At 32.5% G+C, this 17102-nt stretch overlaps 1 protein-coding gene across 1 annotated transcript; it reads left to right on the forward strand.

Moving 5' to 3' along the window:
* The first annotated feature begins 5421 nt into the window (after positions 1-5421).
* On the forward strand, positions 5422-11500 carry LOC129307640 (uncharacterized). Its single transcript, XM_054948495.1, has 8 exons — positions 5422-5829; positions 6869-6978; positions 7998-8054; positions 8133-8432; positions 9166-9413; positions 9967-10273; positions 10392-10665; positions 10995-11500. The coding sequence occupies exons 1-8, from the start codon at positions 5452-5454 to the stop codon at positions 11247-11249; spliced, it is 1929 nt and encodes a 642-aa protein (XP_054804470.1). The 5' UTR covers positions 5422-5451; the 3' UTR covers positions 11250-11500.
* The last annotated feature ends 5602 nt before the right edge of the window (positions 11501-17102 follow it).

Raw genomic sequence — 17102 nt, forward strand, 5'->3', positions numbered from 1 at the left:
CCTAGAATAAATTTTGAGAATTAAGAAATGATGAAATGCTAGTGAAAAAAAGCTCAAAATAGATATTGATATTTTGCATGGTAAAATGCTTGTAGTGTAATTATTATTGACACCATTCAAGCTTCTTGAAAGCTTTGGGAGTGAATAGTTAAGGGGATGAAACCTTTGACTTCTTAAAGGTTTAAGGTAATCGGAGAAATTTTATCTTATGCTTGTGTGTGACTATTTGTTTAATGATTTATGAATTATCATTAGAATGTATAAAATTAAAGAAATGCAAGTGTGACTTAATTTGTGAAGAAATTCACTAGATCAAATTTATGAGTTTTATGCCTTATGATGTAAAATTTTTCCTTGAGAACAATATTGGTGGATTTTTGTATTAATGTTCATTGAGAGTGCAATGATTTTTATAAATTGAGAAGCAAAATGAATCTTTATTTAGAAAGAGTTCAATGATGTTTGAAAATAGAAAAGTTTAATGATTTTAAAAGTTTGAGGTACAATGAAAATAGGGAAGTTGATTTTGAAAGTGTTTGGTACAATGATTGTGAATTGGAAGTTCAACAACTTATTTGGTTTTAAAGTTCCATGAAATGTGATAATGAGAAATTCCATGAATTAAATATGTGTGAATTATCGTATGAATGTCTATTGCATGATTTAGAAAGGCGGGAGTTCGCTTAAAAAGCGGAGTAGATGATAAATCCACGTGGTAAGACCTCATTTGTGTGATGGATTGCCTAGATTAATTCTATCCATATCATCCCATTTATTTGACGAGGGATTGTCCCATTGGTTCAATGAGAGACTCAAACCTAGCTATTTATCGATCGGTTTAATGAGGAAGCTAATCTAGGGTGTATGATGCCTTATGGTGAGAAAAATAGGGGAAATTGTAATCCATAAGTAAATGAGTACACCTTGGCTGGGTAATCCCCTCACGAGTATTTAGGCTAGGGAAGTCAAGAAATATAAACTATTTCATTGAGTTATAACCCACGATTTCGTGTCAGAGGAATAAGGAGGATATAAGGGAGATGTGATCATGCATATAGTAAAAAAAGGCACTTGTTGTCTATATTGAGTCCATAATGTGGTATATGGTTATATGGCTATTGGTGACTTATGATCTTTGGTATATGTTTTGAACATTCGAGATTGTGAAATTGGTTATAGTAGTATAAGTTTTAAAAAAGATATCTAATTTTTGTGTTAAAAATAATTTAAGCCTGAGACTAATACCATTAGTTAGAGTCTAGAAAGAGATTTCCGTAGACTCCTAGTTCACGTTATTCGGACGTCGGATGGAGATTTGGGGCGCGTCAAAAATTAGCCCTAAAGCTGTCAAATTGACAGCAAATTTCACTGTCAAAGTTCGTGCATTTGCACCGTGGCGCATGGCGTCATAAGCCACGGCGCGTGTCAAAAAGGCGAACACACCACGCTGTATGTCTAATGAGCCAAGGCGTATGTCTAAATTTTTTAGAATTTTTCTTGTTTTAAATTCTTTCACAAATGCACTCACTTATGAAATGATCACTTGCTTCTGTGTATTTGCAAATTTTGATTTGTCTCTTTGTAAGACTCGAATTGATTTTAGTTTTATAAACTTGGAATCCCTATTTTGTTAGCCAATGAAAATTTTGTATTTGATGTTTACTAATGCCCTATTGTCTTAATTATCTAGGATCTAGGTTTAATTTTAGGATTGAAGAAGGAGGATATTACACCCAACATACCTTAAATCTTAGAAAATTCAAATATAAGGAGAGGGAAAGGTTTGGGAAGCTTGCCCAAAACTAAATATTACTCTAAATGCTTCCAAAGTGATCATAAGGTCGAGCCCTAGCCCACCGGTCGTCTCCCATTGCCTCCTCATGTTCTCTCTATCCTACATCTCATTTTCTATTTGATTTTATGAACTGATAAATGCAAAAATTTGTACATGCGCTATGGTGCATTAGCACAAAAAGCTCCACACATGTTTTGAATTTCTCATCATGCCATAGCCTACTCATACATCGATCTAGCTCTCTTCTAAAGCTGTCCAAAAATCTAAAAGCTATATTAGTCTCTCAAAAACACTGTCAAATAATAATTTATCCAATTTGACTAAAATATCCTTATAAATATTGAAAATTTTTAGAATGAAAATCTAGGATGTCATATAGCATCTGAAGGGACCCTTGTTGCTAGTATACAAGTAGTCATTTATTTTACTTTAACAGTATTGCTGTAATTTTTATTTTACTTTATTTTTAAATTTTAGTTTTAATGTATTTTTTAGTGATATTTCTTTATAGGGAAAATAACAATTATGGATTTTGTGACTACAAGAGCATCAATGATAATTGGAAAACTTGAATTGTTAAAATGTCATGGAAGGATTATTGTCTCTATTTGCAATTAAAAGATCTCTAGTTATTGAAATAGTAAATGGAATGTCACTCATGAACTTTAAAAAATAATTTTGAATTTAAGAAAGATTACCTGTAAATTTATAAAAATTCAATTGTGAAGAAATAGATAGTTTCGCTAATTTATATACTATCACTTATGAATTTTTACAAAAGCTAGCGGTGAATTAATGAAAATGTGCTTATAAGTGAATATTTAGGAATAAAATAAGTCCTAAATCACATACCCCCTCTCATCCTTATTATCAAACACATCTTAAAAGAGATTGATGATCCTAAATATAAAGCATTTGGTGGGTATTAGTTACATTTTTTAATATCATTTTTATTTAAACTCACCAATTATAAGTGACTATAAGAGATATTGCAATGTAAATTTAATTTTTTTATTTAAACATGGATAAAATTGGAAGCTTATTCTTTTTTAAGACATGGTCAATGACCTTCGAATATGCAATTACAGAAATAGCATTGATTCATAATAATTTGTAATTTTTATTATACAAATATAATATATTAAAAATGATTAAAAATATGATAGAAATTTTAAATAATATAAAATTTGATATGTTAAATAATAAGAATAAAAAGTATAAAGGTTGATATGTTGGGAAAAATTATATAATTAATAATTCAGCATACATTAATATTAAAAATTAACATAAATAATCAGTCAATTTATAATGTACAATTTAGTCTCTAACTGAATTACGAACTTTATTGATCTCTCGATCAAAAGCCATAATTAAAATTTATTAGTAAAATAAAAAATAATTGTACAAAAATAGCCTTGAAATGAAAAAAAAATATAAAGAAAGTTTCTTTTTTGTGACAAAAATATAAAAAAAGATTAAAAGTGGAAGAGTCATTAAAAATTTTAAAATAACATGATCATATAAAAAAATTATTATATTGTAAAAGCACATTGCAAAAGTACTTCTCAAAAGTTGGAGTAAAATATAATACTCAAACAACATCCCATTTTTTAAAAATAAGAAAGCACTTTGTAAGAATGAGATGTGAGATACCCAAGATTATTAGTATTCATTCACAATTGATATTATATGAATTTATGTGTAACCTTTTTTTAATAATTTAGAATTGATTGTTCATAAATCACAAGTAATATATTTATAAAATCTTTTGTTCATTTACATCTGATTTTTTTTTATAAATTCATGAATGATCCTATTAAAATTTACAAGTGCCCTCAAATTTACAAGTAATAATGCATAAGTTTATGAAACTATTGACCTATTTACAATTAATCTTCTATTAATTTATAAAATAATATTTCTCGAGTTTACGACTAACATTTTTAAAGTTCATGTGTAATAACAAATTCATTTTTGATAATTATTTGTTTTTTAATTGTAAATAAAAATGATAAAAGAGCTCATCTAATTGCATCCAGCCTTGTTCATAGAGCAAAGAGATGAGATTCTACCCACCCCTATGAAGGTCATTTTGGAATGCATCGTTGTATTTTTTAATATATGACACATAAACCATGCAATAAACAAGAAGAAGCTTATATCAAAAATTCAAAGAGGGTTGTAGCACCTATTATCTTCCTGCACTTTTCTTCAATTATGAGTTAATATGAAGCTTTCTTTAGAAACGATTTTCAACCTGTTTTACTTTCAAGGTGTGCTAACTTAAATGAAGGAAGCATCTTCAAACGGGGCCTCCAATTAATTAGGATTTACTTTTTGGCGTTATTGAATGAAATTATTTTATTATATTCTTTTGAAGAATTACTTTTCTCTTCCGCCGGTGTAAGATATGTGCATGCTTGCTAACAATTTTGCTAGTGTTTTATTCAATGTTTCTCATAGCTCTTTTTATTTAAAAAAGGTTATATCAGAATATATAAATTTTCTCTTTTTCAATTTTTTTTTATGAGCAGGAATATATAAATTTTCTACACTTTATGAATGGGTAGAAAAAATTCATGACATCTAAATTGTCATTGATTGCTTGTCGAGTGAGATAATCCATGCATTTATTCATTTTACTGTGTCTCGAAAGATTGAATGAAAAATTCATGGTGCAATCTCTTATTGCTCATCTTATCCTGAGAGATTGGATGTCAAATTATCTTATAATCTCATTCTAAAGAATACAAGAAACAATATTTTATATAATTAAAATTATAAAAATTGAGTATATTAAATCAAGATAAGATATAAGAATTGAGTTTCGATCAAATTATACTCTCTTTGTTAAAAAATATAAAATATTTTTAATCAAATCTCACTTTTCAAAAAAGTAGTTATCTATTTTTAAATTAATCTTATCTTTTATATTTTTTTATTAAATACCTTATAATAAATATAAAGTCATTCATCAATAAAGATATTTTTAAAAGTAAGATAATAATCATTTCTTGAAAGATTAAAAATATTTTATATTTTTAAATATTTAATTTTTTAATATTTTTTAATGAAGAGAGTAGTTATTGAATCAAGTTGCATCAAGTCAAATTTCAAAAAATTAAATTTTAATCAAGTCAGATTCAAAACTAAAATTTCAAGGATCGGATCAAGTGGTTACTTTTTTTTTTTTTTTAAGATAGAATATTGATGGTCGGAATTTGTTGGGGCAAAAGTCAAAGTAACTCGCCAATTTATCCACACATTGACGGATGCCCATAATAGACGAGGAAAAATAGAATTCGGACTGTCTCGAGGACTACTTTGCCCCAAGAAAATGAACAGTATAGAAAGACTGGAATTTCGTGTGAGGGTGAGTAACCAATAACCATAACACCGTCTTCGAATGTCGTGGCGGTGGTGGTGGGAATGAAGCCTCTTCACTGTTGACGCGACCTTCACTTAAATTTCATTTTTATTTTGAGATAATAGTTATTTTTTGATGAAATTAAAATTAAAATTAATTTTTTTGAAATACTAGTAACAATTGAATCGAATATTGATGAAAAGAAAGACCTGTTTAATTTTTATTTTTATTTAAAAACATTGCAAAATTTTGCCAGACTGCACCAGGGCCATAGTCAACAAAACACAACATGCCTTCTCACCTCTCCCTCATCGACGCCGCTTCACTCTCTTCGCTCTCGTTCTGCTCCCTCCGTCGCTCCCCTAATTTCCATTTCTACCCTTTTGCTTTCTTCTATTCCCAATCGACTCCTCTTCGCCTCTCTAGCGCTTCCCGCCGCGCTTCCAGTGGCCGCGCTTCCATGGATTTACCCGCGCAGGACCTCCCTGTTTCTGTCCATTCTCTGACCCAGGATTTGAAGAATCAGAGCCTCGAAAGCCATTCTACTGCAGATACTGATCGTAATCATAGCGCGAAACCACGGTTGAAGCTGGAAGATCTGAATTGGGATCATTCCTTCGTCAGAGAATTGCCTGGTGATCCTAGGACCGATCTGTTTCCGAGAGAGGTTGGCCTCTTTTTGCCCCCTCCCTTTTTTGTTATATTTATTGAATTTGTTGATAGGTGGTCTTAAGGAAGTGTGAAAACGTAGTCTATAGGCTATCATTACTGAATAGATAGGAAGTCAGGAATAAAAGAGTTGAGCTCATAGCTTTTCGTCTCTTAGATTGATGTGATGGTGAACTTTATTATATAGATTAATTACATGAGCCGTAAGGTTATATGAGATGCCCTCTTCGGTGCCAAAGCAGTAATTTTATGTTTATAGGATTGAGGAAAACAGAAGATGCAGAGTACAACTGAACATGAAAGGTTCGAATTATCTGTATTGTTGTGTTAGGTTAAGGCTAGTGTCGGACAACAATGAAATCAGTGAAGGTGTGCAAGTTAGGAACAAATATGTTGTTCTTTCTTACTCTCGCTAAGATGCTTATGCAGTGTCAAAGACAGGTTCTAAGGTGTTATTAAGCAAGGAAAACGAGATCATGATGAATGATTCATTGAGCCAATGTAGACTAGAACTCCAAGTCTTCAAGTCTTTTGCAGGATACCTTCACTTGACAAAAGCTACCTGACATATCTTGGCATTTCATCCATTGATTCCTCTAATTGACATATATTTACACTCAATTAATCGACATATATTGAATGAAAGGACTTTACATTGATATTTTGTTCAGAAGAATGGAAAAGTATTTCAAATATTTGAAGTATTCCATATTTAAGTGTGTCAATTATGTGATAGGGATTGATAATTCCAAAAGATTAGCTTTTGTTCCGTTAAGCATTGTCTTTACTCTGTAGTTATAGTTATTCACTTTTTGAGTTGTGCGGGATGGCTTGGCAAGATAATCATAGTGGGTATCTTGTTGATGCATGTATATTATGATGAACAAAAGGCAAGGCTTAGATCACTCCGACATTTTCACCTTCAGAATTTGAAAGGAAAAGAAACAACTATGAGTCTCAACAATCAAATAGGAAGAAGTGTTACTTTTATTAAAAACTGTCGATCTCTTTCCTATGTTTCTTCTTTTGCATTTCAGGTGCTGCATGCTTGTTATACCAAAGTATCACCGTCAGCTGAAGTAGATAACCCCCAACTTGTAGCATGGTCAGGATCAGTTGCTGACCTCCTTGATTTGGACCACAGAGAGTGAGTGTGTTAGATTTGTTCCCCTGCTTTTGCATTTACGGAAGTGCTTTAATATTGATATACTGAAGCAATGCTAAGTTTCTATGTCAAAGTATCTAAAAGAGTGATTCATATTCTGCAAATTTAGATTTTTTCTTGCAGCAATACATCATATGTGTATAAAATTGTTAAAATTTTCATCCATAAACGCCAAGAGGTATGAAATATCCTTTGTTTGTCGTCAGCATATTATCTGTCAAGAACACTTTCTAATGACATGCTTGGGTATTGGGTGGGGAAATAAATTGTGTCAGATGTAGTTATTATAGCTACAGAAATGGTCAAGATCAGCTGCTCAGTTTGTCCTACGAAGCAATCATTTGACTTTCTTAGTCAGGCAGTTTAACTGATTTCCTACATTATTCAACGAACTGGCTGGCTGGCTCAGTTGCTCAACTTCTGGGTCTGGGGAAAATGAGTTGAGTGCACCTGCGACAAACTTTGCCTCTTGTGTGACAGTCTGGCAACCAAATCTTTTCTGTCCATAAACCTCTGTTTGGATGCCATTGGACTATGGAGCCTTGAAGTGTTAACTGTCCCAGTTCTGCCATCAGTATTGTTTTCCAGAAAATTGATTCTCATTGAAGGCTTACTTTTGGAAGTTGAATAGCTTATAATGAATGTTGCTTTTATGACTTCATGACTTGTATTGGTATTTGTACTCTTATGACAAATCAAGGAAAGGCTTAGATAAATTTCATATGTTGATAGGGGCCAAGCACTCTAAATCTTTGATTGGTCTTGACACTTTAACCACAAATTTTAAAATTATTTTCTATCACTTATTTTTGGTACCTATATGCAAATTTAAAATGACTAATTATTGTTTTGTTTTGGTAGTTGTTGTAATGCTTTGGAATATTCTGCCTGTCCTTGTGTGTAATTTCTGTCACCTCTCTTATCTCTTTCTCTTATGATTACGTGCCCAGGTCCTTGAATTTCCTTTTTAGGCAATAATCATTGTTGCGACTGAGTTTCAGGTTTGAAAGACCAGATTTCCCCCTTCTGTTCTCTGGTGTATCATCTTTGGTGGGAGCGTAAGTTTCTTCATGTCTTCAGACATCATGCTATTTAGTAATGCCTCATTTAGCCATTACTGGTATTCTGCTACACAGGTTGCCTTATGCTCAATGTTATGGAGGACATCAATTTGGTATGTGGGCTGGGCAATTGGGTGATGGTAGGGCAATTACACTTGGAGAGGTCCTAAATTCAAAGTCTGAAAGATGGGAACTGCAACTCAAAGGAGCTGGGAAGACTCCTTACAGTCGGTTTGCTGATGGTCTTGCAGTGTTACGTAGTAGCATCAGGGAGTTCCTTTGCAGTGAAGCAATGCACCATTTGGGCATTCCATCAACTCGTGCCTTTTGTCTGGTGACCACGGGAAAGTTTGTCACAAGAGACATGTTTTATGAGTATGTTTATCTGAAATAAAATAATGTAGACTGTTTTCTAATCTGCGTATCTGTTTGACGCTATATTTGTAAAGCCTATTGCTTCTTCTGAAAAAAATTCATGCCTCTGAGGAAGAAAGAATTAAGTGATGACCATACTATTATTATATAAAAAGTTAAAGTTGCAAATATCAATGTTAAATCCTGTTTCTCATTTATCGAATGAAGAAAAAAATGAAAAACTTTAAATTTGCATGTCTTTGATGCAAAATTAGGAATTATTTGTTTTTTAATTTTATTTTCATGACTTTTTTTTTTAATATTTGGCTTTCTTTTACTTAAGTTTAAGTTAGATTTTCTCCTACTTTTATTTTAAGTTCTGGTTTGTTTCGTTTAGCTTAAGTTATTGTTGTTGTACTTAGGTCTCTATAAAATATAAATAGCCCTAGGTTATTTTCATTGTAAGAACTTTTGATGAATTATTGTTGAGACTAAATATTTGATGTCAGATCTCTCCCCCTATCTTTCTAGCTCTCCTTCCTTTCTCCTTCCTCTTCCCCTTCCCCTTTTTTCTTCCCTACTTGTACATCAGTCTTATTGCTATGTATTAGGAGAATTTCATTCTTTAAATTAAAGTTGTGTTAATGATGAAAAAAATGGATTTCGCTTGTGACTGCAGTCTTGGTTTTAGAATTTTTACCCTGCTTATGCTAACATTTATTAAATGAATGTTTTATTAATCTCTCACTTGCAGTGGCAATCCTAAGGAAGAACCTGGTGCAATTGTTTGTAGAGTTGCACAATCTTTTTTGCGTTTTGGTTCATACCAAATACATGCCTCCAGAGGTGATGAGGACATGGGTCTTGTTCGTGCTTTGTCAGACTATGCCATTAGACATCACTTTCCTCATATTGAGAACATGAGTAAGAGTGAAAGTTTGTCTTTCAGCACTGGTGATGAAGAACATTCTGTTGTGGATCTTACTTCAAACAAGTATGCTGGTATTTAACTGAACTTTTTGGTTTTTCTTTTTATTGCGGCCATCTTATAAGTGGATTAGGCCTACTGTTCTGTTTACTTGCTATGAGGTTTTTCAAACTGCATTTGAAAGATCAGCTCATCTGATCATGTGCCAATCATCAGTAACTGTGTAGAGATTTTATGGTTCAGTGTGTGCTGTTCTTTCTTGCTTTCTCTCTCTCTCCCTGCATGATATTCAATATCTGGTGATAGGCATACTCTGTAATTAGAGTTAAGGCCATGCAGATTTGCACAGCAGCAAACTGTGAGGGGTTTGCATTGTCTGTTTCGAAGCTCAAGTCATTTTCTTCAACTTCAGTTTCATTGCCCCTACAAGATAACAGTCATATTATTATGTAATATGTGAGTTAAAAAAGTTGCATATACACTGCTTGGATATCAGACTACATATTGTGAACTGTGATTGTTCTACCTAGTTTTTGTTTTGTTTTGTTTTTTTTTGAGTTCTTTTGTCTTTCAAATAAATGCTTATCAGTCATTATAACTTTTTTTTTTAATGGAACTTTATATCAGCATGGGCTGTGGAGGTTGCTGAGCATACTGCTTCCTTGATTGCAAGGTGGCAAGGGGTTGGTTTCACTCATGGGGTACTGAACACTGATAATATGAGCATTTTGGGTCTCACTATCGATTATGGTCCATTTGGCTTTTTGGATGCTTTTGATCCAAGATTTACCCCCAACACTACAGATCTTCCTGGTAGAAGATACTGTTTTGCAAACCAGCCAGATATTGGTTTGTGGAATATTGCGCAGTTCGCAACAACTCTATCTGCTGCTAAGTTAATAAATGAGAAAGAGGCTAACTATGCTATGGAAAGGTGGTGGCAATCCTGAAACCTTATTTTCTCTTAGTTGAGACTTGTCTAAATGATTGTTAAACTTACTCTTACAATTTTTACTGCCTTTTTATTTGTATTTATTCTATTTTTTTTCCAGATATGGAACCAAATTCATGGACGAATATCAAGCTATAATGACCAAAAAACTCGGCCTGCCCAAGTATAATAAGCAGCTGATAAGTAAACTTCTTAGTCATATGGCTGTTGATAAAGTTGATTACACAAACTTCTTCAGGCTGCTTTCCAATCTAAAAGCAGATACAAGCATTCCAGATGACCGGTTATTGGTTCCACTGAAGTCAGTTCTGCTAGATATTGGTCAGGAGCGTAAGGAGGCCTGGACTGATTGGGTGAAGGCTTATATACATGAGGTACAGTTGGTTTTCAGTTTTGCTAAATCGATACATGGTTTAGGTGAAATTTTATTAAAGTTATTACTTGTTAGAAGAAGTTCTGCATTTAGTGCTTGTGAAAAAATGGAATTTCTTGTAGCCTGGGCTTTGGTAATAAGGTCTCTGAAAACACTTCTTCAGTGGCTAATTGTCTTTGGCAGTAGATTGACTTTTTTTTTTTTTCAAATTGATCAATTTTCAACTCTGGATGCGGAAACACATTTATAATCTTTCATTTGTAGTAAGTTTTATGAATCGTTGAATCGATCAGAAAGGTACATCCACTCATTTTCTTTGGGGCTATACAGCTTTCAACCAGCGGCATTTCAGATGAGCAGCGGAAGATCTCAATGGATTCTGTGAATCCGAAATATATTCTCAGGAACTATCTCTGCCAGACCGCAATTGATGCTGCAGAAATGGGTGATTTTGGAGAAGTCCGTAGATTGCTTAAATTGGTGGAGCGTCCTTTTGATGAGCAGCCGGGAATGGAAAAATACGCTCGCTTGCCCCCAGCTTGGGCATATCGACCAGGTGTATGTATGCTTTCTTGTTCTTCATGAGTCTCGCTCTTGCACTCGGATATTCTATATACTTCAAATCGAACTAATTATAAACTATAGATGAGAGGAAAAGTAGGACAAGAAAAGAGAAAGAAAGCAGAGAATTGAGAGTATTTATATTTATATTGTATATAGTAGTCAAATTCTGTTCTGTTTAACAAGATATAAAATGTGTGGGCTATGGGTTACATGCCATTTGTTTGTTTTAAGGTTTGAAGAAGTGAGTAATATAGATGCATTGGTTACAATTACATGCCATTTGTTTCTTCTTTTCTTGTATTGCTACATTTTCATTTTCCATTGATGTTCACACATGAAGGCTGAAGCCATTCTCTTTTCCCTGTAACATTATGTTTGCTCGGAAATGCCAGGCTCGGAGGATTGAGAATCATCATTTAAATTAATAATTTATAAATTTCCTAGGTTCCATTGACAATATCATTCAAAAATATATTTCTTGTTCCTTGTCTTTAGAATGAATTTAATTAGTTCTGGAATGTTTTTTTTTTTTGGAACTTATTTCATCTCACACCTAATTAAAAATTTTCACTATTTTCCTTGTAAATAGCGTGGTGCAAATATACACTTCATAATTTCTTTAAATAATTCAAGGGGTCAAATCGATGTGAGAATTATTAACAAAATAACTCAATGTAAAAACAATACATGCCTTCAATTTTTTTATTTGTTTTTTGTGGGGTGGGGGAGTGAGATTTACTGCAAACCTCAAATGAGATTGTGGGAGTGATTGGTTGACGAGACAAAAGAGAGGAAATGTTGAGAGAAATTAGAGAAAATAGAAAATGAAAAGATGTGATTTTTTGTTTGTTTGTTTGTTATGCTCGACTAACCAAGAGAAAACGGAGAGAAAAAAATTATTAATTTTATATTAGCAATAATAAATTCATGTGTAAAAAATATTTATATATAATAAAACTTGATACTTTAGCCTATTATGTATAAAATTTCCATAATATATTACTAATAGAATGAAATATAATTACAAATTATTTTATTCAGTTGAAATTTTATTTGCAAGCAAATACAAGAAAATGGAGGCTGGGAGGAAAGGGTGGGAAATGAAAATATTCATGAGTAAATTTAGAAGTAAAGTTTTCTTTGCAAAATGTTCTCATTTTTGGGTAGGATAGTTGAACTCTTAATTTCCTCTCCTTTCTATTTTTCTTTCTTTATCAATGGAAAAAAAAAATGCAATTGTCCTCCCCCCACCCCCGGTTTTTTTTTTTACTTTCATTTTTCTTTACCCTTGCTGATTTTCTCCTGCTATGCATAGTACATATCTTTCTCTGAGAATCACATTAAAAAACTATTTAAAAAACTTATGTGTAAATGAAGACTAATAATAAGTTACACAAAAAAAATTTAATATTCTTATTTTAATAAAAATTTATTTTATATTAATCCTAATTTATGAATAAATTTTTTGAATAGTCATTAAATGTGATTCTTTTAATTTTCTCCCATAGTTTCTTTCTTTGATAATATGGAAAAATAAGTCAAACTTTTGAAGTTTCGGTTCTACAATCCTTGTGGGCCGGAAAAGAACTTCAGTTCTACAACATCTTGCAGACTTTGATTTAATGAAGTGTCAATATTTGCTTTAGTATATATACTTTGATTTAATAATCTTGATTATTCAAACCTTCTCATTGTCACTCAGATGAAAAACTTCACTGTTCTGGAAATTGGACTCGGCCAGCAAATTTTAAATTATAAATAAATAATGTTTATAAAAGTTGATATTCCGCGAGAGCAAAATGTTAATGCACGAATACGAATAAAAATTAAAAATATTTATATTTCTTTTTGGTATAACCATTTGATGATCAATGTCATGGGTCTAAATTTGAGCACTCTATCACCCAAATGAAATTAATTACGCTAATGAGTTTTTTTGGTTGAATTACGCTGATGAATTTCAGCACATACAATACGTTCACGGTTCACCCATGCAAGCTCATTCTTATGTTTTCTTATGACTTATTTTCTTTTCTTTTCTTTTCTTTTTTTTTTTGTTTGTCCTGAATCTTCTCACTTTTTTTACGATAAAAAATTTAGGTGAGTTAATTTCAAACTTCCAAATATATTTTTCAACTCAAAATTTTTTTTTATAAAGATACTTATATGTTGCTTATTAATAATATTGTTGCATCGATAATAGATAATAAGATTTGAATGTGAGGAGTCCAATCCTTGTGTTGGAGGCTAATCTTGGTTGGCTGGATCTTCTGACTTTTGCAGAAACCAGAACATGGTCTTGAGCCCTGTAAGTTCATTCCTTTCGTTTCCCCATAACACTAAAAACGTCTCGATGGCTCATTTGATTAATATTATTATCAATTATTAAATTATTAAATAAGTGTAAACATTTTCATCCTCAAGTAAATGTATAAGCGGGGCCATATGTAAAAATTATCTTTATTTAATTTTTTTGACCAACAATCTTTATTTAATTTAGTCTACCAAAGGATAAAAAGGTAAAAATATTCATAAAGTAGTCAGTCACGAGTACCCAATATTCTAAAGTAATGAAAAGGGTAAAAATACCCATAACGTTACATGGATGGGTGCAAAAGTAATCAGACCGTTAATTTTGACCTAACACCGTTAACTTTAACTGTTAAATGATAATTGTGCATGCCATATGTCAATCTTTGCTGACGTGAACTAAAAAAGGGGTAAAAATATCTATGAAGTTATTAGCCAGGAGCAAAAATATCCATAATGTAACCTCGCCGAGGTTAAACAGCAATCAACTTCAAATCATGATAATTTAGGGTTTAACTCTCATAGAATTATTGAATTGTAAAGTGTTATAAAAAGAATTTTTCAAAATTCTTTCAAAGGAATCTCAATCTCAACAATTTAAATCTCAAACATATTTTAATAAGTCCAAATTAGAGTTTTGAAAACAAAGCATAAGCTTGAAAATCAATTGAGACTCAAATAATGAGTTTTAAAACTCAAAAATAAATTTTGTGCAGAAAGTAACTTGTGCGCCGCGGCTTATGACATGTGCACCACAACATGTATTTTCTGTGCCATGCACTGCGTCGCATTGCACGAAATTTGATAGCATTAGTGCTGTCATATAACAGCATAAGGAGTGAACTTCTGACGGGTCTCAAATCTCCATCCGACGTCCGACTAAGGTAGTTTTGATGTCTACACAAAGCTTTCTCTTAGCTCTAGCTAATGGCACCAGTTTCACATTCAAACTCATTTTGGCCCCCTTTTCACAAAATCTCCCAAATGGGGTGTCTCAACTCAACCATACGTGCTAATAGCTTACACCAACTATCCAACTACACTCAATGGACTCTTACAGACTTGTGCAATGCACCATACATAATCAAAAACACTTATATCACAAAATCACCACTCAACCCTAATTTTCACAACATATAAAGGGGGAAGAAAAGTTGTACAAAATCAACAATTTCATTCCAAATTTCTCAAAATACATATGTTTTTACTTACACAAGTATTTAGGCCCTATCCATGGGTTCACAATCAAAACTCACTAACCTAAGATACAAAATACACTAGTTATACACAAAATCATGCAAGTGGTACATAAATCATGTCAATAAATCCTAGTTGGCAATGACATTAACAAATACACATGAAAGTAATAAAGACAGGCATATAGAAGATTATTCCACAAATCCTAAGCCTCTGTATGTTTTCCTCGACTCGAAACCGATGAGTTAGGTCCTGAAAATATTGAGAATTGAGGGGTGAGTACAACCACTCAGTAACCAAATTTCACTTAACTCAAACAATTGCATATTAATTATAAATAGATGCAATCAAACAAATAAGCACATGTAACACATAACATTTGACCACGGTTTACAAAATTAACAACCATGTGACCGGGCTTGCTACAAAGCACTTTATCAGGTTATTTAGCAAAAACATAACACAGGGTCGTAAAAATAATAACCATGCGCCCTTAACACATGCCAAACCACAAAACTAACAACCATGTGGCCAGACTTATATGCATGATCAGATGCCAACCTTATACCCTCCTGTTACCTCCGACATAAAATCGGTGGCTATCACATGACTACGTCGTTCATGGACTAACCAAGCTTTTAATTGTGAGGAGTTATCAGGCTAGGGTTAACTCACTTACTTATATAATTCAGTTTCTTCTAATACTAACAACTATAGGGTGTCGTACTCTTAATCTAACCTTTTCATAAATCAATGGAAACTAGTTAGGTTCGAGTCCCTCATAGAATAAGTGGGATAGTCTTGAAATAATCATGGGACAAAGGCTATCTCTTGATTCCAATGATCGATGCCAAGGCTAGTTCCTGATTCCAATGGTCACTGCCAATACTACGTGAATTTTCAACCAATCTATTCCTTTCTTTATGCAAACTCTCGTCAATGATCATGCTATACATATTTATCACATAATATGCATTTCAACAATAAATTTATGGCAACCAATCTCAAATAACTGAATACTCCACAATTCAACACATAATATATCACAATTCTCCACCCATAGTAATAAATCATAATCAATTTCATAAAACACCAAGGGTAGCAAAATCAAGGTTTTCTTTAAAAAAAACCATTTCACAAATCAACATTTTACTAATATGCATCATCAATTTAACTCATAAATCACATTTCACAAACACAATTAACATTCAAATATAAACATTAACCTCTCCCAACTACCATATTTATGATAAATTTTAGATATTAAATGCTTTCATTGAACTAATCACTTCCAAAATCATCAATGTGGTGTCCTAATACATTAAACAACTCCCATTATACTCATTTTAACCAATGGAATCGAACTCATACTCGTATGGACTGAAAATCCATCTCCTCAATTTAAACCCTGCCATAAATCATTATATGTGAGGGAGAGAAAGGAAGAATGAGACTTAGATTACCTACCTTGGGTGCTTGAGAGCTTCAAAATGTCAACAATGGAAGCCAATATGCGTGCCTTAACAAAGCCCAATGTTCTCTTCTTTTTCTTATTCTCCTTCTCTTCTGTTTTCTCACATAGACGCGATATGATTTATGAAAAATTTTGCCCATGCGCCGTGGCGCACGTTGCCCTCTGTCATGACGTATGGCATAGAGGAGTCTATTACATTTAAATTCGTCTCTGTGTGCCACGACGTGTGGCATAGAAAATAATTCTTCACTTTTTCTTCCTTTTTCCTTGATCGAGTGGCCCGCCATCAATTCGGACTCACTTTTAGGGCTGAAATCACAACAATTATGCCAAGTTAAGCCCCTCTAGCCACACACCTTATTAATTTACTAATTACCCTCATCAGGTTAATAAACCAGGGTTAAATTTTCTCGAATGTTACACATAACGTTACTAGAGTTGGTGCAAAAGTGACAAATCTATCTAATCCCTTAAATGTTAACCATTTAGCTGACACCTAAGTAAAAGTTGACTATTTTTTTCACTGATATAGACAAAAAAATTCTTAGATAAAATTCTTTGAAAGTTAATCGATTACTGTATGAATATCATGTAAGAAAATATTATTTTGACTGAATACCAAATTGAATTGCTTGTTTTTTTATAACAATGGCAAAAATCATTTGAAAATTTTGAATTTATCGTGAATGCAATTGCTTAAGGTTATAATAATATTCTTAAGCTAGATGTGTTCAGTCTCAATCTTCGATTTTGAATAACCTATCTTACTATATTAAATCTCAAGTTTTGCAGACAAGAAAAATGAGTGGAGAGGGAGAAAGGAAGGGACGAGATATGTGGTGATGGAAAGAAACTATATGGCATTGATTTTGACGGATTGATCACTATTACAC

The sequence above is a fragment of the Prosopis cineraria genome, unplaced genomic scaffold (genome assembly GCF_029017545.1).
Source record: "Prosopis cineraria cultivar Desert tree isolate PC_DT_omini unplaced genomic scaffold, ASM2901754v1 PC4, whole genome shotgun sequence".
In the NCBI taxonomy this organism is placed as follows: Eukaryota; Viridiplantae; Streptophyta; class Magnoliopsida; order Fabales; family Fabaceae; genus Prosopis; species Prosopis cineraria.

Excerpts from the sequence above, each read along its gene's own strand:
- LOC129307640 (XM_054948495.1), top strand. The coding sequence starts at position 5,452 with ATGCCTTCTCACCTCTCCCTCATCGACGCCGCTTCACTCTCTTCGCTC. Across the intron at positions 8,055-8,132 it reads GTATCATCTTTGGTGGGAGC|GTTGCCTTATGCTCAATGTT; the intron begins GTAAGTTTCTTC and ends TCTGCTACACAG. Across the intron at positions 10,274-10,391 it reads GCTAACTATGCTATGGAAAG|ATATGGAACCAAATTCATGG; the intron begins GTGGTGGCAATC and ends TTTTTTTTCCAG.